Source organism: Pholcus phalangioides, unplaced genomic scaffold, assembly GCF_987345545.1.
Source record: "Pholcus phalangioides strain wild (caught in Gottingen) unplaced genomic scaffold, Ppha-v1.0 ptg000022l_1, whole genome shotgun sequence".
NCBI classification, from domain to species: domain Eukaryota; kingdom Metazoa; phylum Arthropoda; class Arachnida; order Araneae; family Pholcidae; genus Pholcus; species Pholcus phalangioides.
Window position 1 is genome coordinate 21060003 of NW_028301615.1, and position 27409 is coordinate 21087411.

At 38.6% G+C, this 27409-nt stretch overlaps 2 protein-coding genes across 6 annotated transcripts in view; one reads left to right on the plus strand and one right to left on the minus strand.

The window, feature by feature from the left end:
• The window catches only part of LOC149069986 (trans-1,2-dihydrobenzene-1,2-diol dehydrogenase-like), a 39224-nt gene that overhangs the window by 11108 nt on the left and 707 nt on the right, over positions 1-27409 (plus strand). For 2 of the 5 annotated variants that reach the window (XM_089249396.1, XM_089249395.1), the window contains 7 exons: positions 17591-17645; positions 20525-20636; positions 20753-20864; positions 23827-23990; positions 24086-24335; positions 26300-26424; positions 26621-26771. In XM_089249396.1, coding sequence (XP_089105522.1) covers positions 20547-20636; positions 20753-20864; positions 23827-23990; positions 24086-24335; positions 26300-26424; positions 26621-26771 — 892 coding nt within the window. In that variant the 5' untranslated portion in view covers positions 17591-17645; positions 20525-20546. Of the gene's footprint in view, positions 1-17303; positions 17490-17590; positions 17646-20524; positions 20637-20752; positions 20865-23826; positions 23991-24085; positions 24336-26299; positions 26425-26620; positions 26772-27409 lie in introns of those variants that run through there. The other 3 variants (XM_089249393.1, XM_089249394.1, XM_089249397.1) reach the window with 3 other exon arrangements.
• Positions 721-12869, minus strand: LOC149069988 (acidic mammalian chitinase-like). The gene is made up of 9 exons (XM_089249848.1): positions 12820-12869; positions 11114-11200; positions 9628-9840; positions 5774-6030; positions 3635-3738; positions 3037-3160; positions 2759-2944; positions 1798-1923; positions 721-1670 (listed from the first exon to the last, which is right to left on the minus strand). The coding sequence occupies exons 1-9, from the start codon at positions 12866-12868 to the stop codon at positions 1539-1541; spliced, it is 1278 nt and encodes a 425-aa protein (XP_089105974.1). The 5' UTR covers position 12869; the 3' UTR covers positions 721-1538.

A 27409-nucleotide genomic window follows, 5' to 3' on the forward strand; every position in this document is an offset into this window, starting at 1 on the left:
TGCGCTGTGTAGGAAAACAGTCGTAGTACAGCTTTTCCTATTGATGAGTGAACGATGTGTCCTGCCGGGATGCGTAATTACAGTCCCTGCATTCTTAGTAACACAGGAAGCTTTAGCACGCCGGTGATTGGTTACTGCGAGAAAAAAAAGCTAGCAAGACGTCACGAGAGGCGGAGTTTTGGGCGAAGCTGAATTTCAAGGTTCATTTACCAAAAATGAAAGCATTTTTTATTGAATCAGTAGATGATAGCTAGGCCCAGCTTCGCGAGCCGTTATTATTGCCTTCTCAATGCACGTGAACCGCATTTGATTAAATCAGAAACAAAAATGGAAACATTTTTTAGTAAATCAGTAAATGATAGCAAAATAATTTGGGTGGGTTCGAATCGAACACACAACCTTCGGTACGTGAGTCCCGTACTATAATCATTACTTCAACGGTGGATGTCGGATTCAAGCACAGTCAATTGTTGAACGTCGCCAGCAAAAATTTCACCATGAGTGGCGTAATGGTTCATCACTCATTTCGGCCAATGACGATGCGCTAAATTTCTACAATGTAGCTAGAAATGTAGGGATTGTTTATAATTTGGCACAGAAAAAACCTGCTCCTAGGAAAATCCGGCTTTATAAGAAATGTTAAGAAGTAGACCAGAGAACAAGCATTTCGGGAAAAATCCCTTCATGTTTTCATGCATAATAAATGAACTAAAGATTTTTAGCATAATATATTTTTATTTTAGTCCACAAGGCAATATACACAACAATGCTAAAAGAGGAGGGGGCGGGGGGCTACGTTGAACAAGATCAAAAGCCAAAGGAAAGAATACGGTACGGATCTATCGGAAAATGTATCGATAAAAAAAAAGACATATTGTAAATTTACACTGAACTATAATAGACGAATCTATTATTCGATAACTAATGACGCAAACACGAGACTATTTAATCGATAATAATAATGAGTTATTACATGGCACTTTTTTTATAATTGTCAGAATCATGATCAATGGGTTTTGTCTGACGTAACAACGGATGGATGTCTACGTTGACTCTATTTATTGGGTTGATATGGCTTCATATTGATTATGGAAGGAATGAAAAAAATATAAATAATTTTATTTTAGATCTCGTTATTGCATACTTATACCAGATACGGATAGGTTGCAGAGTCCCATGTTCTTGCTATACACCAAACCCGGTGTACACTTGAATTCGTACACGACGTAGCCTGACAGCACCTGTCAAGTGGTTGATGAATTTACTGCAGGTTTTTCAATGAGCTGGTAGACATTTCCGAACTGCTATTTGGCGTCGGATCTTTTATTCTGGATGATTTCAACGTTGGTTTTTAGAAGAGCCGTCGTAGTAGTAAGATGGTGCCGTCTTCTTTTCCTGGCTTGAGAACATGGGTAGAGATACGGGGTAGGGGAGGCAACATCAAAGATGTAAGCCAGTTATCTAATATGTAAGTGTGTACATATGTATTGACATCATCGTCATCGTCCCCCCCGCCCAGACCTCCAAGTCTATCTCCGCTAATGCTTGAGACCTTTCTTGATGGTATTGATCAATGGATACTTGCCCTCGTTGCAGTTTCCTCGGAAGTCATCGGTTTCCATTGACCACACCATTGCACCACCTAACTTGTGTTTCTTGACGAAATCAACCTGGAATTTCAAAGATTCATATCATAAAGCTGTCAGTTAAATGCAACAATTAAAGGCAATAAGAGCTGTAGAAATCTAAAAACACCTGTCTTAATTATAGACACCCCACACTCATCATAACACTGACCTTCAAAGCGATGCTTCTGACGTTGTCATATGATATCCACTCCTTGCCTCTAAAAGCGTATGGTACTTTCTGTTCTTGATCGAACACTACTTTCCAGCTGTTGTCAGACTTTAACATCTCACACAACTAAATTAAAGAAAATAAATTTCTCAAAAATAAAATTACAGAGAATAAATGGCTCAGTAAGAAAATGAAAGAGTATGGAAAGAATGAATGGCTCGGAAGGAAAACTAAAGAGCATAAATAGAATAAATGGCCTAGAAAGGAAAAGAAAATACAAGTGCCTTAGAAAGAATGTTAAAGAGAATGAATGGATCGAAGAGGAAAAAAAAAAGAATATAAATGGAGCTCACAGAAAAAGAAAATTTTAGAGAACGAATGATCCGGAAAGGAAATAAAATAGTATGAAAAGAATGAAAGGCTCAACAAGGAAAATAGAATGTAAATAGCCCAGAATGATAATTGAAAGGAATAAACAGAAAACAAGGAGGGCTCTGAAAAAAATAGCATAAGAGAAGAAATATCTTAAAAAAAGAAAATTAAAGAGAATTAATGGCTCAAAAAGAAAATTGAGGAGAGTACATGGTTCAGAAGGAAAAATGGAATAAATGGCTAAAACAAATGAAATTAAAGAGAATGAATGGTTCGGAAAGAAAAATTAAAGAACATAAAACTCAGAAAGGCTCAAAAAAGAAAAGAAAACTCAGAAAGGCTCAAAAAAGAAAAGAAAACTCAGAAAGGCTCAAAAAAGAAAAGAAAACTCAGAAAGGCTCAAAAAAGAAAATGAAAAGGTTCAGAAAGGCTCAGAAAAAAAGGGGGTAAATGACTCAGAAAGAAAACAAGAGAATAAATGGCTCAAAAGAAAAATTAAAAAGCAAATTTCTAAAAATATCTAGAAAAAACATTTACAGCAAGATAAAAACAACAACAACAAAAAACAGTATTTTATAATATTTCTAACCTCATTGTAACCTAAGAAACCAGGCTCCTTTGTGTAAGGCCCGCCGAGTCCTTTTCCGGTTGCAGGAGAGCCAACTCCATTGCGGTTTGAGTCTTGCAATGCAAAAGTTCGGCCATAAAGTGGCATGCCAAGTACCAGCTTACGCGATGGTGTTCCGCCCTTTTTCCAATATTTGACGGCGAATTCCTAAGCGAAAATTATATGTCTGTCAGCGAGAGATGGGTTTTCTCTGCTATTTAGAATTTATCACCGTTGACTTCGAAGATTTAGACACTCACCACATTCAGCAATTGGCTGTCTCCAGACTGTCCATGCCTTCCGACTAGAGGAGCGTTGTGACCCGTGACAGAATTCCAAGCTCCGTTGAAATCGTATGCCATAAGGTTGATGAAATCCAAGTACCTGAGAGGAAAAAATATAGATCATGGACAATGTTGGGACTATTGAAGGCCTGGATCGACCCATGGCCCCCAAAAAGGGGGTGGCTGACAGGGCCCGAGACAGTTCTCATGATTTTTTGATTTTTCACGCTATAAATTAACTACAGAAGGGGCCCGTGAAAAGTTTGACCGGGGGGGGGGGGTGGGCGCGCAAAAGATCCCAGCCTAGGGGCCCCGCTCCAGGATGTGGGGGCCATGCCGTTCCCTTTACCGTAACTCATTTTGTTTCCTGGCCCTCATGATAATTAGATGTTTGCAATTTTCAAGAGTCAGTAAGCAAATTGGTAATCAGGTATTTTTTGGTGGTGGTGGAGGGGGGGTGGGAGTTCAAAAAAGTCATTTTGACCGGGTCCTATGATGCCACTTTTCGAGAGCCTCAAGTGCCGAGTAGGCCTCATGACATGATGCTCGCCTAATAATAAGAAATCCTACAAACCTGTTCATGCCTGGGATGTCATAGGCCGTATCGATCGTGCCTTTTGCACTTGAAACTGCGGCAGTTAGTAGTAGGCCCTGTGGCTGGAAGGCTTCCTTCAGATCCTTCAATTGTTCAATGAATGGTTAATGTAACACAGTCACACACATAACACTAATAACTAGTGCCGTAACTAGCCATTAATGTGCCCTGTGCAAGAATTTACATTTAGGGCCATTCTGGAGGGTCCCTCTTTAAGTGGGCCCTGTGCTGTTGCCCCTGCCTAGTTACGGCACCGCTAATAACATAAAATAGTGCATAAAATAACAATAAAATAACAAACAATAACATAAAATAACACTATTAACATAAAATAGTGCAGCATAAACTTTTTGAAAAATTTATGCAAAATAAATTTAAATTTATCAAAAGTTTTATACTGTAACATCCTGATAACTTGTCTGTAATCATTAAAAGCTATTAATTACTCCGAAAAAGTTTAATTTAAAAATTGAACATCAAATTAAATAAATTTAAGTTAAAAAACAATTTTTGAAGAAAATTTGAGAAAAATTGAATTTTGATAAGTTTAAAAAATGAAATTTTAGATAAAAATTACAATTTTTTAGTTGATAAGAAATGAAAAAAACATGCTTTAAATCATTCAGGTATTTCTTTGAAAAAATTAAATATTAGATAAAAATTAAATATGAATTTCAAATGAAATTTTGTGAAATAAATTTTTGATAAGAAATGTAAATACAAAGTTTTCATATCAATTATGATTAAAAAAAATGGATAAAAGATAAATAATGGATTTTAGAATTCTTCTTTGAAATATTTTAAATTTAAATGTTTTTAATTGATAAAATTAAATTATTGATTTAAATGATTTGATTGGTTTTTAATTTAAAAAATAAATTTTAAGAAATTAAAAGAAATGCCGATGAAAATGTTTTTTAAAAGAAATTTATATTTTGAAAATATTTCATTAAAAAAAATTAATTTTGATAAGAAATTTCAATAACAAAAATTAAAATAAATTCTGATTTTGAAAAATGGATAAATGATTATATAATATTAATTTTACAATTTTTACTTGAAATAAATTCCAGATAATAATTTATATATATATATATATATATATAAGAAATATTTCGTTATAAAATGTGATGAAAATTTTTTAATGATTTTTGAGATGTGCGAAGAAATTAAATTTTATACAATTACTAAAAACAAATTTCACAATAAAAACTGAAATTTTGATTCTATAAAAAATGTGTTAAAAATATATCTATTCTGGATGTAATTTGGAAAATTTTAGTTTTTTTTAAGAAATTTTAAAAAAAAAGTAAATTTAAGAGAAAATTTTAGGGAAAAAAATTAAAAAAATCCCAGATGGAAGAATACGGGTAGGGCTATCTATTTATTTCAAGGTAATTTTTGTCTTTGTTTTAAATTACCATCCATTTTAATACAAATACAACGGCCACAAATGATAAAATACCAAACGAGGTGGCTGAAAAAAGATGCCCATAAAAAACCATGGATGTCGAATACATATCGAATACGAAGCTGTTGATTGACGTCGAATTGCAGTTGATAATAACCCATGGGTCCATTTTATCCATCCCGTTGAAAATTTTAAACACATCGATCACATCCCCCTGAATTTCTTGAAAAGAAATTTTGAGTTCTTAAACTGCAAGTAGCATTGAAATTAACAGAAATTGATTATAATAACGTAAATAAAGGTATTTTCTTCCGATATTTTAATGGTTTTTAACATTTTTTTGCATAAAAGAAGAAAATAAATTTTTTATTGTCTGGGGGAGGGGTTTGAGCCCCCCCCCCCCCCGCGTATGTCTATGATCCCAATATGCGTTACGAGGTAGAGTCAGAGCTGACGAAGGGGGTGGGGGTCAAAAATGGCTAAAAATATACTGACGTAATACTTGAACGGTCCCCTTAGCGATCAGTTATTCTTTGAATTTGTTTAAGCGAGAGCAATGTATAATAAAAAATATAGGAACTTCATATACAGGAAACATAGGATGTTGGAAAACAAAAACAAAAAAACATTTTCTTTGGTTGAATTAATTCAATTCCGAACTATATTTTTTGAAAGTTTTATGACGTCTAAACAGGTAAAATTTTCACCTTCAACAGCGTCACAAAGTTGGCCTTATCGGCGGGTGATCCACCTCTATTAGCAGGGTACTCCCAATCGACGTCGAGTCCATCGAAGCCATATCTCCTCAAGAAATTGACGCAGCTCGAGACGAACGTTTTCCTCGACTGATAGCTGGCGGCCATGTTGGAATACTTGACGGAACCGTCGTTCCAACCCCCGATGGACAACAGCAACTTCAAGTTTGGATTCTTCCTCCTGAGACCGACAAATCTTTCATATCCACCTAATATGAAATACAGGCATTATTGGTATCTGACTTAACGAAACTGATGAGTCCTTAATTAGGGACTGAAATAAATTTCGATTGTCACGAAATGGTCTCCTCTTCCTTAATATAAACGTGGTCCTTAAGTACTTTTTAGTCTTTAATCAAAAACTAAAAAGAAATTCAGTTGCGTTATGAACCGGTCCTCAATTGTTAATAGCTGATGTCCTCACCTTTTGTCATTAATGTAGGCCTTGAAATTTCTTCAGTCCCTACTTAAGGACCAAAATGATATTATTATAAACATGTCCTATAATTGTTTAATAACCGCTCCCTGAATTGTGAATAACCAGTCCCCTATCCCTTATCATAAGTGTAGTCTAAAACCCCTTTTCAGTCTTTAACCCATTAACGATCACGGACGAGATATCTCGTCCAAACGCAAATGGAAGTAATTCATTCCGGCTCTCCCTGATTTGTTTACCTGTTTTCTTATAGTCGCGGATCTTCTTTGTAATACTTAACCGAAACTATTTTTTTCTCCGTCCATGTTCTTTCTATACTCTTCTCTGTTTATAGTGTTTCTTTCCGCCCACATATAACGTGTCCTTTTACTATAGAAAACGCTTAGGGGGAGAGTGAGAAACAGAGATTGAGAATGAAAAGACATCTACTGAGTTTATTTATCTACTCTATACTGTTTTTCCTCTTCTATTTTTTTATATACTATATATTTATTTCTTTCCCCTTCTTCTTCCTTTTTCTAAAATGCGAACAAAAAAACCAGTTTTATCGTTGATACTTCAATTAGAGATATTCAAATTTGTTAACGAAAGCCTACCTGTGAAGAGGTTAAGAAAAGACTAATAAAGAAATTTAATTGTTTTATGAACCGGTCCCTTAATTGTTAATAACCAGTCTCCTCGCCCTTAACATCAATTTAACCCTTAAACCGGTGGTTCCCAAACCTTTCGCGTCACGATCATTTTTCAGGAGAAAATTTCATCACAGAGAAATGGATTTTGAAAGGGGCCGTTCAAGTATTACGTCATCATCGATGGGGGGGGGGGGTTCCGATTTGCTGACTTTTGATGACAAGGGAGGAGGGAGGTTTGGATAATGCTTACGTCATCAACCACCCTATATGAAAATATGAGTTGGGATCCAGAGGGGCAGAGCTGATGACGAAATTTTGCTGACGGGGGGGGGGGGGGGGGTCAAAAATGGCTAAAAATTTGCTTACGTAAAACTTGAACGGCCCCAAAGCACTTATTTAATCTCAATACTAAAGTGCCACGATCGTCGTGAGATAGGTTAGTTTTACCCTACAGTTGATAGGCTGGGCTTTCCAGATTGATACAGTTAGGTGAGGCTTCAGCTTGGTGCACGTTTTGCACTAAGCCCTTATTATTATTATTTTTTTAAAGCCGAGCACAACTCAGGTCTATCGCCATGGGCAATTTACTACCTAGTGAGTTGTGCCGGAAGTGTAAGTATGTGTACCTAACAGTCTGTGTATCTAGTGTTGTGTATGATTTTTTTAGTGCTGCCATCTATATCTCAGAAGTGAAATGAGTGAAGTGTAATGATTTAATATCTGTACTGTTTGTAGGACTGTTGCTCTCTGTAGCGAGACTTTTTAACGGAGAGATCGACTCGCATTTGCGCCTTGAAGTTGGGAACCACATGCACTAAGCCCTGGGGTCAGCAGCTTTGTCTCTGTAGCCATAGCCAAAAACCACGCGACGGACATTAAGGGGGGAAGCGGCACCTCCCCCCCCCCCTCGAATCACTCTCCACCGACACTCGACTCGGGATTTATTTCCTTTTCGCCCTGCCAGAGCATGTACTGAGCAGGATGGTGGCGTCCGATTTACGAAGCTTACCCTCAGGGGTAGGACGGGGGTTCATCACTGAGATTACTCTAAAATGCCACGGAGTTAGGGATAGACAACAGTATGGATATCTTGTAGCACCACTCATCCGCATCTGTGCATATGGTTATATCCTTTATGCACGGGCTTTTTGCAACAAATTTGAACGATACGTAGTTCAAGTACCAGTAATAAATCTCTGAAACTGGTTTTTTGTTTACATATAGGAAATAAAGGAAAGAAATACAAGAACAGCATGTTTTTTCCGTCGCCTGTCCCCTCAGAAACTCTTCTTCCACATATATCTTTTTACTTCTCAAACCGTAGCGAGGTGAAAACAATGCTGAGGTAAATGGGGGGGGGGGCGGGACCAGTTCCTGTTAACCCGTTTACAATGTTACGAGCAACCGAGAGTTCAGATTTGGTATTCAATCCAAGTGAGATCCTCGGTCAGCGTGATAAGTGTGGTTAAATATCTTTTCTTCTGAAGACGACACCCATTGGTGTTGAAATGCATTAGGGACTTTTTTTTTTTTGTATTTATCGTGCATTTGCCTTAGTCTCGTTGCTGACTTCTTGATACTTATTATGCTATTTTAAAATCTAAGCAAGTCTAGATAAAGCTTTTGTCTAGATAGGCAAAAAATTCCAACAACCAGGTCGTAGAAAGACATTTAGTAAATGACAAATATACTTGTTTAGGAGTAATGTGTATATAAAGACATTGAAAAAAAAAAATAGTGTAACTTGTAATAACGGGTCTTCTTGCCCTTAACATAAATGTAGTCACAAAACTGTGCACACTCCTTGATTGAAGCATGAAGTTGGGACTTACAAGAGTATTCTATGGTCAGTATTTAAGGGGATGTTTCCATAATTACTGCCATATCGACTTTTATAAATATATTCATCTCTAGGCTGACCATATTTCCCCGGGAATAATACGGGAATTAGTATTGCAATTAGTCGTCAAATATCACTGAGAATGATGTTGAAAAGAAGTAAAAATGCTAATTATTGCAAAATTCACTTTGAAATCGTCAGTGACTGTTAATGGAACACCACTGCAAATCGCAGCCGGTAAAAATGAATTCATTAAAAAAAAAACGTTTCAACACGACAAACATGTAAGATTAATGTTTATATTCACATTCACACAATTATAATACGATAATTTATGGGTTGAGAAAATAATTTTTATCCTTGACAAGTGGGATAGGATATGTTGAAAAAACGGAACGGCCGAAATAACGGGAAAAAAACGGGAATGTCCTAGAAATACGGGTGATGATACGTGTGATATCACCACCCTATTCATCTGATACATTTGTCAAACATGTTTTTTGGTGAATTAGATTTAAACCCCCCCCCCCCCCCCACCCACAATTGCTACTCGCAGAGCCCTCCGGAGGTTGTGCACCCCTTATACGCATTTCTATTGAGATGGCCCAATACACATAGAACAACCCCCTCCCCAACTCCCCCAAGAGGGAAGCTCACTGCACTAGAAATTCACTCAAAAAAAAAATCAATTCAATAAGTAGAAAGGTCACGTTCCTTCCTGTGTGAGGAGTTTGGGCCCCCTGAATATTGTGGGCTACGAGAAGAAAATATTGTTAAAAGGTGGGGCCATGGGCGAAAAATAGTCAAAAGAAACTGTTCCAACTTACTGTATGTTTTACATTAGTGTCGCCAAGGATGGGAAAAACTCAGACACACTTCAATGTACACAAACACTTACCTAGGCCGTTGTTCTCTCTGAGGTCCAGATAAGGGTCGTAGGCGGCTATTTCATTATTCTGTGTCAGCTTGGCGAATGCGTACACCACGTGAGTACACAGGAAAGGATCGATGTCTTCTATGACGAATTTACCAGCTCCGTTCCGGTAATTTGCCCAGGTGCCGACATAGCATACGATCCTGGACGGAGGGCTTGCGTCTACTACAGACCCTCCTGAAATAAAAATACAAGTCATGTCCAAATTAAAACTCATGTGGATCACCTGGACGCCCTTTTCGGTCACTTCTCTGCTTATGCTAATCGAAATTGAATAGGGTAGGAAATGGTGGTTGCAGTTGCATTGGGGTACTGTGACGATTGAAAATCAAAGATCTCACCTGGAAATTACTGTGAATAGATTGGACGTTGAAGGTCAAGCATTCGTGTCTCTTAAATCGGGGCTCACACACGCATTGGAGCCCTATATTCCACGGAATTAAAAAAAAAAGTGTTCATCTCTCTACGAGAGGGAGGACCGCTATTACTCAGGTGTAGAACTAGAGAAGGGCAAAGAGGACATGATTACGGCCCTGCTTTACTAGACGCGGAGCCCGGTGCGAAAAGAAATAGCAGTGTCAGTGGTGTCTTAACAACACACACACGCACTAAATGTGAATTTCGAATTGATGAAAACGCAGAACTGGGGGAAAAAAAAGTTAAGTTATTGACAAAATAATTCCAAAACTAATGGAAATTAAGACCTAATGAAAGAAATTTAATAATAACTAATGGAAATTCATAATTGCTAAAAATTAGAAAAATAATTGAAAGAACTAATTCCAGCACCACACATTGAAATTTCGGAATAAATGTAAGAAGTAATTCCAGAATTGATGAAAAATTCAGAATTAATGTAAGAAGTAATTCCAGAATTGATGAAAAATTCAGAATTAATGTAAGAAGTAATTCCAGAATTGATGAAAAATTCAGAATTAATGTAAGAAGTAATTCCAGAATTGATGAAAAATTCAGAATTAATGTAAGAAGTAATTCCAGAATTGATGAAAAATTCAGAATTAATGAAAAATAATAATAATTTAGAACTAATGAGCGCTATTTAATAATTTGGGTCTTCTGTTAGATTCGAGAGTCTCGGATCCTTTGGCTCACAACTGGGAAACAGAAATGGGCAAGTCACCCAGTGCCAGTGTGATCGCACCAGTCGCACACCCCTAAGAGCGACTGTATCAGGAGATATCCGTTATGGGAGTTTCCACTGCATTACGCCTCAATTTCAGTGGAAAATCCATAACGGACACCTCCCGTTTACGGACGCTTTTGAAGTCTCTGGTGCATAGCCTCAACGTATTTCATTGTGTACAGTATCAACGGACATTCCACATTAGCGGACACATCTTTCGGTCCCATGTCCGTTATCGAGAGGTTAAAATATATATCAATCAATACGCAATTTTCATCATATTTAAAGGAATATTTGCATACTAACCTTCAACAGAGAATAGAGTAATGAGTGTACAAGCGAAGAAGGTAACAGACTTCATGGTTGACAGTCCAAGATACGGGAATACAACACCTGTAAAACATCATAAGTACTCGTGAAAAGAACTTTTTACCGTTTTTGGTGAAATATGCCCATTTTATGCATAAATGGGCTAATAAGACCAGTATCTATGGTATGAAAGTTTGAAACCCGAACCCACACCCAACGAAATACACTATTAACTTACAAAATTACAGAAAAAATAATAAAGGCCTGCTATAGCACTTATAGGACACCCTGTATATAACAAACAGAAATATTACATTAAATTTATGGAATAAATTGAAAAAAAAAATCAAAATCAAATGAAAATTTCATTAACATTTATAACTAAATAGGGGCCGTTCAAGTATTACGTCAGCAAATTTTAATCCATTTATGACCCCCCCCCGTCAATAAATTTTCGTCAGCGCTGCCCCCCTACATCCTAACACATACTGGTGGGATCAGAAACGTACGCGGGAGGGGGGGCATAGGGGCTCATCAACCCCCTCTCCCCCCCCCACCTCAGACGAAAAAAATACTTTTTAATGTAAAAAACACTAAAAAAAATAATTTTAATTTCGAAAGAAAATACCTTTACATGCTATAAATAATCGATTTCTGTTACTTTTAATGCATTTGAAAGTTAAGAACCCAAAATTTATTCTCAAGAAATTCATCGCGAGCCATCCTTTAAGCCATATATGGTGAACCCTTGACGCGCGGACCAAATGTGGCCCTGAAGGTTATCTGATGTGGCTTGCCCCCCCCCCCGCCCAAACCCAATTTTGTAAAAATGAATTAAGCGACACATTTACAGATCGCTTAAATGACTCGTGGCACATTTTCAGATCACTGAAGTAGGCCCGTGGCACATTCAATGATCACTTAAGTAGCCCGCGACACAGTTGCAGAACACTTAAAATGAAAAGATCCGTGGCACATTACCCTTGAATGACATGCGTCACAGAGCACTTAAGTGGCCCCAGTGCAGTTCTACATCACTCAAGTTACCCGCGGTACATTTCCAGATTACTTAAGTGATTCGTAGTACGTATAATCACGAATTATTCGAGTGATGCGTTGCAAAGTTCCACAGCACTTAAGCAGCCCAGACACATTTCCTGAGTACTTGAGGGATCCGTAAAACATTTAGAGATTTTTGAAGTGGCTCTGTAAGGGATTTATCATTAGGAAGAATGTTAGTTCAGGTGCCCATAAACAAGCGAAAGATTTTTCTCGTTTTTAGCGCACCGAATAAGATGCCATATTTCATATTTTCATAAAGGGTGGTTGATGACGTATATAAGCATCATACAAACCCCCCTCCCCCTTGTCATCAAAATTTTCTCCCCTTATCGATGCTGACATAATACTTGAATGACCCCATAGCAATTATGTGAGAAATAAATTCAATTTAATTTGCCAATGTATTTAAGCCATTTCGTTGGGCATGTTGCGCATATTGCGTGTATTTGTATTAATTTCTCCAACATAAACAGAACATGAACCATAATGTTGTAAATTAATCGCTTAAATTAACTTATTCAAAGTTATAGAAATTCATACACATAGTTATTGATAAAATTGATTAACACACATTAAAATTAATGGCTTTTGGAAAATTTGAAATAATGCTAAATACTGTATATATGAGTTATGAGACGTACCGTTCACACGTGTTGCTCGACGAAAATAAATGATAAAACACTGATGCATTTTTATATAACGGAATGTATTTATTGTTTATTCATTATTCAAAAAAAAGAAACATTTATTTAAAGCAAAATATGTATACAAAGAAACTATTCTAATGTTTTAATCACTTTATAACGTCACTTCCCCGAATCCTTCTGTTCAATACACGCGCGCGAATAAACGTCAGTCAATTTTCGGCAGAAGAAAAATTACAATCTAAACACCTGATGATGACGGCGCGCAATGTGTCAACATCTGATGTCCAGCACCTTCCTATGAATTGTAACGATGCAACACCTGTTGAGTGTGTGTGTACCTTAATAATGGATAACAATGGGGAGTCAACTTCTTTTTTCTTTTTTGTGTATAATGGAGATAGTTTCAAATTAACTTGCGTGAATTATCATCGGCTGATTATTATCGTCTCTGTGGGAGACACATTGGCGTGATTATGCGACTTTAATTGCGGTGATATTATATAAGTTGACCATATTTCCCTGGGAAAAAATACGGGTTCGTATCCGGGGGGGGGGGGCAGGCATTGGAAACAAGTCCTTACCCTACGTGCCTTTCCTTCTTTCTTTCAAACCGGGCATAACTCAGGTCTATCGCCATCTATGGGCAATTTACTACCTAGGGAGTTGTGCCGGAAGTGTAAGTACCTAACAGTCTGAGTACGTATCTTGTGTTGTTACTGATTTTTTCAGTGCTGCCATCTGTATTTCAGAAGTGAAGTGTGATGGTTGAATATTTGTGCTGTTTATTCAGAATTAATGAAAGGAATAATTCCAGAATTAGTGAAAGAAATAATTCCAGATTTAATGAAAGAAATAATTCCGGAATTGATGAAACAAATAATTCCAGAATCGATGAAAACTCAGAATTGATGAAATAAATAATTCCAGAATTGAAGACAATTCAGAGAGAGAATTAATGAAAGAAGTTATTTTAAAATTTTTGAAACCACTAATTTCAGAATTTTTGACAAAAATAACATAAATCAATGAGAGATATTCTTTCACAATCAATAAAAGAATAATTGCATACATAAGTAACTAGCTATAATACCCGGCGCTGCCCGGGTTTTCTTCAATGAGGCTTTTTTGGATCACGTGATATCTCCCTCATTCTTTGAGGGACATGCAAACCGTGTCCAAGTTAACCAATATGGCGAATTCCTGCGCGACTCATAAAAGAGACAAATGTAGATTCAAAGAAACGTAAAAATAAATAAATAAATATTTATATATATATATATATATATATATATATTTATTTATTTATTTTTTTTTTTTTTAAAGAGTGCTAGATATTTCGATTCCCCCTCCCCCTTTGAACTTCGAGTTATCTATTTCTGCCTATTTCTCCTTCAAAAAAAAGCTTAATTAAAGCTGTGGAATTTCGTCGATGTACTTTTTACGGGCGCATAATTAATTTTAGAATATCCTAACCCACATGAATTTATGCAGTTGAATATCAAAAGACAATACGGAGACATTAATTTTCATGCTTGAGAAGATATAAATAGAAAGTTGAAATCAATGTTATTGCATGAATGTCCAACTCAAAAGAAGGTCCGGTTAATAACTTCATATTTAATTTCTGGGGTTCGTATATCTCTGAGCGAACTCAATATTTCAAAAATCGAGAAGTCAATGCAATTTTTAAAATTATTGATGTGACAGAAAACTCCACTAAATTTCATTTTTACAGTGAAATCTGCAATTTTAACACTGATTTCTATGAGGATCCCCCCCTTTTCCCAACCCTCAAAGCGATGCTGATGATGCTTATCACGTCTATTCAAAAAGCCTCATTATTGGGCGTGTTAAAAATTGGGCAAACCATTATAAAGGCATAAACTATTATACATATACGTACAGCATTGAAGAAATGCCAAACCATTGTAAAGGCATATACACGTCTTAAACGCATTGCTAGGGAACCACGGTAACCAAACTAACGTTCGGAAAGTGATTGCTGAGGCCCAAAAACCATTGTTGCCTTACGGTTTTTTGCCCATTTGGGGCATTTGCCCTGCTCTGACGAAATTTTAAAATAGCCTATCGTTCAAGTCGGGTCCCATTTGGTATATATGCAAAATTTGGCGACGATCGATCTAAAATTGTAGATTTGTATAGAGAACACACACACACAGGAAATCAATTATATATATATATAGATGAAAGAAATAATTTCAACATATATAAAGAAGGAAAATAATTTCAGAATATTATCGATAAATATAATTAACGAATCATTTTACGTGTGATTTCAGATAAAAGAAAAGATCTCACAATAAATTAATTTAATCAGTAATTAATCAAAAACTTTTTCAACATCAGCGAAAAAAAATTATTTAAGAACTAATAAAAATTGATGATCAATAAAAAATAAATAATTTCAGAAGTTCCAGTTTAACTCGGGACCCCATTGGTACCGTCTGTTAAGATGTCACTAAATTGCTTATACATGAGTTGGTGGCCCGCGGGATTCGTTGGAAGTCTCAATTTAGCCCACCGTATCTGAAAGGTTGAAGGCCTCGGATTTATAGTAAACAAAATTAAAATTTTTTCATAAATAAGCTTAGTCTCTGCATCCCTCCCCCTTCCCCCCCCCCCTTAAGCTGGAGTTCAGTGAGGGTTCTGTTGTGGTTGTTCTGTGATACGCAGTCTCAACATCATGGGGCTCAGGCAAAGTGGTGTTTCGCCCCCATCAACAGCTAATGTGAATTGCATATTTACATATTCAATTTGAAAAATCATAGCACTAGATGTGATCATGTAGCTCTCCTATGGTCATGAGGGACCCCCCCCCTCTTCCGGTGGGCTGTCTCAACCAGCAACATGGGCCCCCCTCAGGCAAAATGATAGTTCGAGAGGAAAATTCCTTAAGGAATTCCAGGTTACCTAGCATTGTTCCTATGTGAAGTTATTTGGGAGATTAGAGAAAAGTGTTCGTTAAAATGAGATTTTCTTCAGGTCCAGCCCCTCCCCTCCCTCTCTTCCTCCCTTCAGTTGCAACTCTGGTCAACCTTTCGATGAAGAGCTTCAACTGTACGAAATCAAGTGCTGTTGAAATTTTAGGATTTTCTATGGTTTATGCTGGGGGAAAAAATTCACCTTAAAAATGTACTATTTGATCATTTGTTATGTGGTGTCTCTTTTCTCCTGATACCCTAAGCACGTGCTTATTTTGCATAATGATTAATCCGGCCCTGCCTACGGTAAACGCATTCCGAAAATTGTGGACACATGCGTGCAACGTCACTCACCTATTTTTACACTGGCCAAGATATCTCGTTCCTGACCGTTAAATAGAGGAGTTCCTTAGGAAACGTAACATGAACGCGAATCATGCAATGTAAGCATTCGCAATTGGTTGTTCAGTAATTTGTACGGTGTATTCTTGAGATGTTTGAACTGCGCCCACCTGGAATCGGTTTCTTTGTTTTTTGTCGCGAGTTGGATTTAGTGAATTAATAGAGATGTTGGCAACACTGTATTTTCCAAATATCAATCGTTTTAATTGTAACGCTATTTCTAGAGATACGTCAGAAGTGTTCAGTTTTTTTAGAAATGCCATCGAAATTCTTTTGTCACTGGTATTTCAATAACTACAACTAATTAGAAATTAAAAATGCCTAAATAAAACATAAGTAGAAGTTATTTACGTATGTGGGGAGACACTTTTTTTAAATGAATAAATGTACTAAGAAATAGAAAGTATGCATTTTGAAAACATATCTGCGTTTTTTTGCGTGGTGATTTTTTCCAGTACATATTTTCTCATTTTCGATACATATTTCGCAATTTTTAACTTTTTCAGGATTTTTTTGGTGCATATTCTGTGGTGTTTGATGCATATTTTATTAGTTTAAGTGCATATTTTGGCATTTCAATTGCATATTTTGGAATTTTAAGTGCATATTTTGACATTTTAAGTGCATATTTTGGCACATATTTTTAGAGCATAATGTATATTTCGTTGCATATTCCGTCACTTTTTAGTGCATATGATCCGTGCTCTATTTATTGCTTTGCCAACTAGTTATTTTTACCTATATATATAAAACTTAATTTCAGTGCGATCCACTGAAACTCAAATATTACCTCGACTAAAGCTATAAAATAACTAAATAGCAAATATTGGTTTTTATTATAACATAAGAAATATTGACAGATTAATTAATATGGGAATTGTGTTAATTACATTAATAAACATTTTATTTTATTTAAATATATATTAGAAGTTTGAATGATTTTTCAGAAATTTTATCATTTTTAAAGCAAATGCTGTTAAAACCAAAAAACCCTTTTTACCAACCCTGTCGTGACATATAAACAGTTGACCAAGATAAGAAACATATTTTTCCTTTTTACTCTCTATACCGATATTCGAGTGCTTTTATCGCTCTCTCTCTCTCTTATAATTTTCTCGTCTATATCTCTCGAAGCTTTCATCAGCACAAAACCGGTTATATCTGATAAACACCAAGTGATAAACCTCAATGTATTTAAGCTCGGTAATTCGTTATTTGGAGGATCTAGAAGAATTTTTGTTATCATCGAAGACTTTTCGCTTACGCACGGGATTCATTTCGCTCCGATAACTCGACGGAATCGCCCTTGAAAAAGAATCGGTGAGGTTATTTATGTCTTACTGACGGTCTTGCCAAATGCTAATTTTGTTGTGTTTTTTTTTTGTTTTTTTTTTGTATATATTTTTATTTGATTGTTTCAGATACCGTTTTCACTGCCAGTCTGCCGTCAAGAGAGCTTCAATTAAATTAAATTAAGTAAGTGAGGGTAATATGGCCATGTGTGCTAAGTTTTCGGTGATTTTTGCTGAGGCCTATATCGTAAATTCTGAAAAACAGATAATGTTGAAAAATACTTTGAAGAGCTTTTTAGAAAGAAAAAATAATAATGATCCACGGTAAAATATCTCAACGGAAAATACGAAAACCCGGGGTTTTTTTTTTTCAAAGTCTACCTTTTTATCACATTTCCAACAGGTAAAGGTAATATGGCGAATGAAGTCCATATCAACGTACATATCTCAAGAAATTAACAGGCATTTTCACGAGACTTATTCATTTAAAAAAAGTTATTCAACTACGCAAACTTTCAATTGAAAATCGAATACAAAAGAAATTCGTAAAGTTCGCAAGCTACAACGAATCAAAATTTGAAAATTTTTTCGTTAATCAAGAGACACATTTCGGACAGATATGCAGGGTGCATAACAAGGAGTGGGTATGGCTTTTTTGCTGGTGAACCGTTGATCCAAAGTAGATAAAACCGGGAAATGAGGAAAAACCGTTTTACCCGCATTTAACGCTGTTTCCCCCCCCCCCCCCGAATTTCCTCCGTTTCTCGAATTCCAATATCTCAATGAATATGTATTGAAATACTTAGAAAAATGGATTTTTTTTTTTTTGTCATCAGGAGAGAGACAGGGCAACAACTTTCTAATTGGCTTTTGGGGCACACTGTATCAAAAGTTAATTTTTATTTTATTTTAATAATTTGTATTACAACCCCCCTTGCAACATGAATGACATATCTGAGTTACTACGCGTTATTTGGAATTTTTATTTATTGGAATTATTCCTCTAGGATCAACGGTTCGCCTGTAAAATGTTATACCCCGTGTTTGCTATGCACCCTGTATATAAATCTTTCTTATTTCTCTATAGAAGGTCCTTCTACTTGTTTACATAAAATAAATGAAACGTCTATGTTTTTTTAAAACATCATTTACTACCTCAATCTTATATATAAATGTGAAAGTGTATGTCTGTATGTATGTTAGTTCTTTATGCAAATCTACAATTTTAAACCGATCGCCGCCAAATTTTTCACATGTACCAAACAGGACCGGGATTGAACCGTAGACTACTTTAAAAGTTCATCGGAGCTGGGCAAGTGCCCGAAATAGGCGAAAAACCGACGGGCAACAATGGTTTCTCGGCTGAATGACTTTCGGAATGACTTTACTTTCGTTACCGTGTTTCCCTAACAATGCGTATCAGACTTGTGCATGCCTTTACAATGGTTTGTCACTTTTTTAATGCTGCCGGTATTATGCATGATATTCAAGCCTTTGTAGTGGTTTGTCACTTTTTTTCAATCCTCTAAGTAATTGAAGAAAACCCGGGCAGCGCCGGGTATTACAGCTGTCTATTATATGAACGGAAATGAATAGATATATTCGAAATGAATGATTGCATGGAATTAAATTATTCATTAAGTTTACTTCACCATTATGTTGGGTCCAACTACGAAATGCCTGTTTTTAGTCAGCTGTAGCAGGGCTCTCAAAGGCTGGGATATTTGACGGGCCTTTCTGTAGTGAATTTATAGTGTAAGAAACCGAAAAATGATGAGAATCGCCCCAGGCTGGAGTCCTGTCAGCCCCACCATTGTGAAGGCCATGCGTCCTCTCCTCCACGAAATAGGCTGAAGTTTCTCTTAACTTAAGAGTTTCTAACTTAAAAGAGTTTCTAACTTAAAAGAGTTTCTCAACTTAAAGTTTCTCTGTTAACTCCTACTTCGTCCTACATCAGAAAAGCAGCATTTCGATATCAGAGTCCGATGGATTCAACTGCTTTTTGGCGAAAGTGTGTTAATATCAACAAAACCCTTTGTGTTTCCCTTTTTGTGCATTTGGTAGGTGCTGCGTTGCCGCTGTGTGGTCACAGTGACGGGTCGGGTTCGAACCCCTAAGTGTTCTAACAGTGGCGGTCGGCTGAAGATGGTTCCCAACGTCAGAGGGTGAGTGCGAGCCGATCTCCCCATTAAAATGTCTCGACACAGACCTACAATGGTACAAATATTCAACCATCGCGCTGCATTCAATGTTTGAAAAATAGATGGCAGCACTAAAATTCACGCACAATACTAGATACGCACTCAGAGTGATAGGTACACAAGCACATTTCCGTCACAGGGAATGTGCGGGATTCCTGTTTTCCTCTTCCATTCAAAAATAGAGAACATAAGATGCAAACAGCATTCAATGCTGATTCCTATGGTGAAATCGCTTCTGGCAAAAAAAACAATGCTCCCGAAAGAAAAAAATAATCTGAGGGTAGTGAAAAAAAAAACTTCTCGCCCTGCTTCAGGCAAAGTAATAAAACTGACCAGAGACTGAGTAAACAATTTATTATATGTGAGGAGAAGACGGACCGTTATTTGTTTTTTTTATGAATTATTATTATTTTGCTTTGCTCTTATTAATTATTGTGGTTGAGGTTTTTTTTGTTAGTATAGTGGCGCCATCTGTTGTGGAAATTGGGAAAAGGGAAAAACCAAGGGTGAAACCACCTTTCTCAGTTTTCGAATCTGTTAACCCTAGTTGTAGCAGCACATGTTGAACGATACTGAGCAAGCAATACGCACGGAACATAGACTTGGAAGTCTGGGGGGGGGGGCGGTCATTATTACTGGGGGCACGATGACGATTATGTCAATTCATATATATGTATAGATCAGTCGACTCCACCTTTGACGCTGGGGGGGGGGGGGGCAATCCCCCCCGTATCTACGCATCTACGCCCATGAACAGGAAACACACGAGCCCTAGATCTTCGCGTTAAAATTGATGTAACTTTTTGTGAGTGAACATTTTTCTCCAAAAACTTTCAATAACAAGTTCTCTTCTTGCTCGCAGAAGAGAGCCAACTTGAACAAATATGGCCACCAGGTGGGGTATAGTGAGTGCTGCAAAAATATCTCACGACTTTGTCACTGTTCTGAGGAGTTTTTCGAAAGAAGAACATCAGGTAAGCAGGACGTTGATATATCTCCACATAGTTAAAATCTTTGAGCATTCAAAAAACGAAGTAATGTGTGCATTTCTTTATAAGTTTGCAATGATTACACACATGGGATTTTGCAGGTTGCAGCGGTCGCAGCAAGAAGTTTGGAAAAAGCAAAAGAGTTCGCGTCCCGCCACAACATACCTAAAGCATATGGTTCATATGAAGAGCTGAGTAAAGACCCGAACATTGGTATGACTCTTGTTTTACCTTTTAACTATATCAATTTTAAAATTTTTGGCATTTTATAGCCTTAAAAGCAATTTTAGCATAATAAATCAGCTCATTAAATCACAGCTGTCAAACAAAAGTGCATGTACTCATCCCACTTGGGTTTATTACCAAATCTTGACTCCGGGTTGCTCAGTGGAAAAAATGTATATGTCTGCTCAAGTCAAACGTCGTGGTCAGGATGAAGCTGAGCTCCTGCATTGGTCTATAGCAGTGACTCCCAACGTAGGCGTTAACGCCCCCAGGGGACGATTGAAAATGGAATGTTCCGGGGGGGGGGTAGAAGCTACGGGTATAACACAGGATCCTACGGGTTAGATTACGTTGGGGGCAGTGGGAGAAAAAATTTCTGAAGAAGGGGGCGATGTGGGACAAAAAAGGTTGGGAAACACAGGTCTATAGCATAGTTTCCCAACCTTTCTTGTCCCATCGTCCCCTTCTTCAGAATTTTTTTTCTCCCATCGTTCTCAACGCAATCTAACCCATAGGATCCTATGTCACACCCGTAGCTTCTACTCCCCCCCCCCCCACGGGGGCGTTAACGCCCACGTGGAGAATCACTAGTCTATAGTAATTTTCTTACAATTCGCACTCGTAATGAACCTAAGCCATGGCGCTGCAACAGTGGGATTGATTTATTATCGTTTACCAATTTGTTTTCGAAGGCACGAATATATGTGTTTTCGTAGAAGTCTATTTTGCTTTAGGCTAATTACGAGCAGGAATTGTACGAAAATTGCAATAGACCAATAAATTGCTCCATTTCGCAAGTGACCAATCAGAATGTTGCATTAGACTTTCATACAGGCACTTAGACCCATTCTGACCACGGCGTTTGACTTCAGCAGACGTGCGTTTTTTCCGCTGAGCAACCAGGAGTAAAGATTTCGAAACCAACAGTTGTGGGATCCCTGGTCAAAGTAGATGGCGGTTATCCTCTGAAAACGGCACCCATAGTGAGTCGAAATGCATTAGGAATTTCGTATTTTCCTGGGTATTTTCCTTTATCGTTGTTCTCCATTCGTGATTATATCAGGCAAAGATTTTTTTTAACGCTTCCATCCATTTTCCAGAAGCCATTTTGAATCCCTTTAGCGAAGTGTGCGTTTCGTGTCGGGTGATGGGAACGCTTAAGATCGAGATTTCTGTGGGATGACATCCGTGTTTGTCTTCTTGAATGTAAAAAATGTGCGAGGAAGGAAGAGCGAAAATTCCCCATCGCCAAATCTGTGAAGCGCTCGGCCGAAATGGCATGAATGGCGACGAAACTCGTAAATGGGTGAGACTGTTTTAGGAAGTCCGGAGAACATGCGCGATAATTCATCATATTCAGGCCTTTTTTTTTTTTGTAGTTGTGAATGAGCTTGTTCGTGAGTTCCATGGCACCGTGATTTGCACGTCTTCCTCACTTGCCTAATACACTCTCGCCCATCGAAAAACATTGCCATCACTCGTGGCACATCGGACCATGTCAAGGCCATCGCGAGTGCATAGAAAGATAAGCTGGTATTTTCGGCTAGGTGGGGCCAAAAAAATCCTTTGCCCTGAGGTTCCGTGATGCTCTTGAGACCATCTCAGACCATCTCATACGCACACCCCCCCCCCACTATATTCGCTACAGGGGCCACCAGTTGCCCCTTTATATTCGCCCTCCGGCGACAGGGGCCACCAGCCCTGGCTCCTAGAGCGGGATGGGGTGCGGTGTGCACTGCACCCAAAACCCTCCATCTTTGGCTCTCATCGAGCCCCGTTTCATAGATCTGGTAATGAACCTCTGCGTTAGCCAGAGGCGGATTTATGGTTTTGCCGCATATGAGCTGCACCTATTTCGCCGCCTTTTTCCCATTCTAGTCTGATTTTCATGACAGCTCATTCTTCGAAATCAACTTCCTGTACTATAATAATGATTTCCGGGTCCCCCCCCCCTATAAATAGGCCTATGTCTCAAAGTCCCTCTTTTCGTCACTCACATACTTTCATTTTTTTTTTTTTGGTCACCCACATGCTTGCCTTTTGGACACTCCCATGCTCACACACTCTCTAGGTCACTCGTTTGGCCATTCACATGCTTGCACATTGTTTTGCGCATTCACATGTCTGCACACTGTTTTGCGCATTCACATGTCTGCACACTGTTTTGCGCATTCACATGTCTGCACACTGTTTTGCGCATTCACATGTCTGCACACTGTTTTGCGCATTCACATGTCTGCACACTGTTTTGCGCATTCACATGTCTGCACACTGTTTTGCGCACTCAATGCTTGCACACTTTTGCGTGCTCACATGCTTGCACACGCTCCAGGTCACTCTTTTGTTCGTTCGCAACACTGACCTATTTCTCCGCTCTCCAGATTTTTCTTTTCGTCGCTCGCTGACCTGTCCTTTGCTCTCCAGGTCACTCTTTTAGTCATTCACGTGATTGTGCATGATCTACGTCATTCTTTTATTCACTCGCATTTCTTACGTACTGTTTTGGCCACTCCCATGCTTACGAACTCTCTAAGTCACTCGTTTGGTCATTCACGTGATTGCATTCTGTTTTCGGGCACCACTCACATGATTGCACGCACTCTAGGTCACTCTTTTAGTTGTTCACACGCACATGATCTGCATCACTCTCACTGACCTGGTACCCGCTGCCCTCCAGCTCATTTTCATAGTCATTCCCACAGGCTTGCTTGCACACACTCTAGGTTACTCTGCGCGCTCTAGGTCACCCTGTTGGTAACTCACGTGCTTGCACTCTATTGTTCACTCACACATTCACACTTGCACATTCTTTTATATTTTCCTTGATTCTTAATGTTTCGATATCCAGAAAATTCGACCATCTACTTGCGAATGTTTTTGACATTGTGTACTAAAGCATCACGAATTCATGTATGATATAATTTTACTTTTTGTTCCTTTTCGTGTGAAGATATCGCCTACGTAGGCGTTATCAACACACAGCACTTCCCCATTGGTAAAATGATGCTGAACGCTGGCAAGAATGTTCTCCTTGAGAAACCCATGGGCATAAACACCTCCGAGACGAAGGAGCTCATCGATCTTGCCAAGAAGAAGAAAGTCTTCCTGATGGAGGTGTGTCTCAACTGCCAAATTCCCTCGAAAAGTTCCAATTTCATCTCCGTGATTTCGTATCACCAGCTTAATCGGCGCTTTCTTTGTTTTTACAGGGAATATGGAGCAGATTCTTCCCGGTGTACCAGCAGCTGGAGAAAGAGCTGCAGAAAAAGTCGATCGGTGACGTAGTTCACGTTTGCGGCACCCAGGGTTTCGCGGGCAAAGACGCAGAGCGAGTTCAGAAGCTCAGCCTCGGCGGAGGTGCTCTCTTGGACATCGGTATCTACATGGTGAACGCTCTTACTGTGGTTTTCAAAGAGAAACCGGAGAAGATCACTGCACTTGCTCATCTCAATGAAACTGGTGAGAAAAACCATTACATACATGAACATACAAGATCCATACATGCTAAACCTATGCCCACGGGCCAAATGTGTCCCTCCGAGTCATCTGTTGTAGCCCCGTGACCACAAACCTGGATTTTGTTAAAATGAACTAAGCGACACATATGAAGATCACCAAATTGATCCCCAGCACAGTTTCATAGTACTTGAGCAGCCCGTGGGGTAAATTTGCAGATCAATTTAGTGACCCGCGAGATATTTAGAGATCATTGAGTGAACAGTGGGACAGCTCTGGAGCACTTAAGCGACCCGTGGCAAAGAGTTTTTGCTGTTCTTTCACAACTTATCGATTGGGAGCTCTTCGAGTTTGTCCATCTAAATATACTCATTATAACGGGCCGGGGCAAAGTTCCACATCACTTAAGAAAGCCCGCGGCACATTTCCAGATCACTCAAGTGACCCGCGACATATGTACAGATCATTTGACTCACCCACTGCACAGGACGAGGGTGCATATGTGTTTTAGTAGTAGATCACGGTCAACCGAAAAAGGTGGTTCCGTCTCTTTGCTTGCCATCACCTGCACCGATGATGTCCACCTCAGTGGTGGGCGACGGAACGTCTGATGATGGAAAACATAAATCATGGCATAACAGCCCGAAAAGTTTCAGCATTTCTAAAAACTAAGGCCGTTAAAGCCTATCATCTCATTTTAATGGGCGGAAGAGAAGGATATTTTTAAGAGCTCTTAGTTATACTTTTACTTTACTTTTTTTTGCTTGTCGTGTCGTGCACCGTGATCTACTGGCTATTCGGCCGGAGACGCTGCAGAATTTGTGCCTTCTTCGTGACGCGCAACAATGATGCATGCTCCCCGCTGTTCATGTCAAACAACGTGGAAATCTTCGTAATCAATCACGGAATGGGAAGCATGTGAAAATCGTTGCAAGTGACGTGACATCCGTCACGACAAAGATAGATAGATTCCGCCACGGGTCTATGATTGAAGCGCCAGTAGATCACTGGCCTATTACGGAAAATTTCGTTTCGTCCCATCGCTTGCCGTCAACACCACTGATGATGTCCTTCGCGGTAGTGGACGAAACACCTGCTCATAAAAAAGCATCGATCACGATATAACGACCCGGAAAGTTTGAATATTTCTGTAATTTTGAATTCTTATACAGGGTGTCCCACAAATTCGTAAATAGTTTGAAAATCCTTAAAAAGGAATAGGTATATTTGAATGCGGTTTGCGTGAAAGTCCTTCTCAGAGTTTGTGCAGAAAACAAATTATAGTTTAAATTTTTGTCGAAAGACGGTGGTGATCAAAATCACTGGAAATATACAAATCGGAGTCCTATAAAACGCAGGGTGTACGATTACAGAGTCGTTTTTGAATTTTCCTGTTATTGGCTACTTTACCGCACACCAACTCCGGTCATATATCGCCATACGGCAATTTTCAACCAGAGGAGTTGGGTGGGAAATGAAGGCTCCATCCATCGGTGGTCGCCCTAGGCTCGGTAGGTACAAAACTCGCTTCTATGCCCGGATTCGAACCCATGTACCTTGATGGTAACTTTCATAGTAGAAGACGAGCATCTTACCACGGCGCCACTCGCCCCCCCCCGTTACTGGCTGGCACTTAAATGAGGTTTTCATTGTGATGTTGGCATTGGTGTATAAAATGCTGTTGGTGAAGTTGTTTTAACACAATCCACGAATCGTAGACTGTAGCTTTACGAATGTGTCGGACCCAGAAGATATTGAAGAAAGGTTCAGGAAAGGAGTTGTGTAATTTGCACTATCGTGTCGTGCCCTCTATCGTCCAAAACGTGAAGTAATTTTTCCCCTCTCTTGATCACAAAAAATCCCTTTCGTGAGAATGACTTTTTTCGATACTGATTCCTTCAATTTTTACGAATTTTTAAGCGATTTACGGGACACCCTGTATACACGTTTATCCTTCTGTTTTTTAGGAGCCGATACGGATTTGTCAGCGTCATTTAAATACAGAAACGGTGCTTTGGGGACGTATGTTCTCTCGACTCTTAATGAACTTCCATGTGAACTTCGCATAGTAGGAACGAAAGGCGAAATCATAGTGAGTGTAATACTTATTCATTGAAATTGTATTCTGTGTGAAATTGCAGCGCTTATATTATCACCCCACTTGAAGAAACAGAAGCTTCGAGAGAAAATTCACCATGAAACAGGATTAAACTTAAACATCGTTACATGTGTTTTTTTCTTTTCAAAATGAAAAACTAATGAAATGTGAATTTCTCTCACATTCCTAGATCCGTAAACCAAGCTGGTGCCCAACCGAGATAGTCACTCCAGAGAAGACGTACACGTTCCCATTGCCGGAGACCGTGTTGCCGTGTAATTTTCCAAACAGCTCGGGCCTCCGTTACGAAGCTGCTGCAGTCAGGGAATGTCTCAAGAAAGGTAAGGTTTCGTTTCCAGCACCAGGGAATAGCTTTTCAATACCACAGAGCTATACAGGGTGATTCAGAAAAGATGGGAAAAACTTTAAGAGGCGATAGTTAGGGCACACCAATAAAAACAATTGTCATCAAAGAATGCACGGTCCCAACACGAAACGGCCGCTCCGCAAACGTTAAAGCGGCATTCCTGTTGGAATTTATCTGAAGAAAAAAGAACAACATGCATGCAAATGCAACCTGGGGAAGAAGAAGAAACCGTATGCAAATCTGCGTCACAGTGCATTAGACCGGGAAGCAAGAAAGGATCCCGTTTCGCACAGCTGCCGATGCAAGCGCGCAAATGTTTTCGGATTGGGCAACCGCCTTTGAGGGAAAAACGCTCACCTTATATTCATGCTGCCTCTGTGGTACTTTCGTTTGCAGCTCCGTAAATTAAATGCGTATCTCCTTTTTCAGTATTACTAAAATGCACCATTATCCCGTACCTGTTAGGACGGTTTTGCACACTAAAATAACTTCAGCGCTCAAAAGGCGCGGACACCAGCCGCGCCTTTTATTCACTGTGACACAGATTTGCATACGGTTTCTTCTTCTTTCCCAGGTTACATTTGCATGCATGCATGGTGTGTTCTTTTTTTC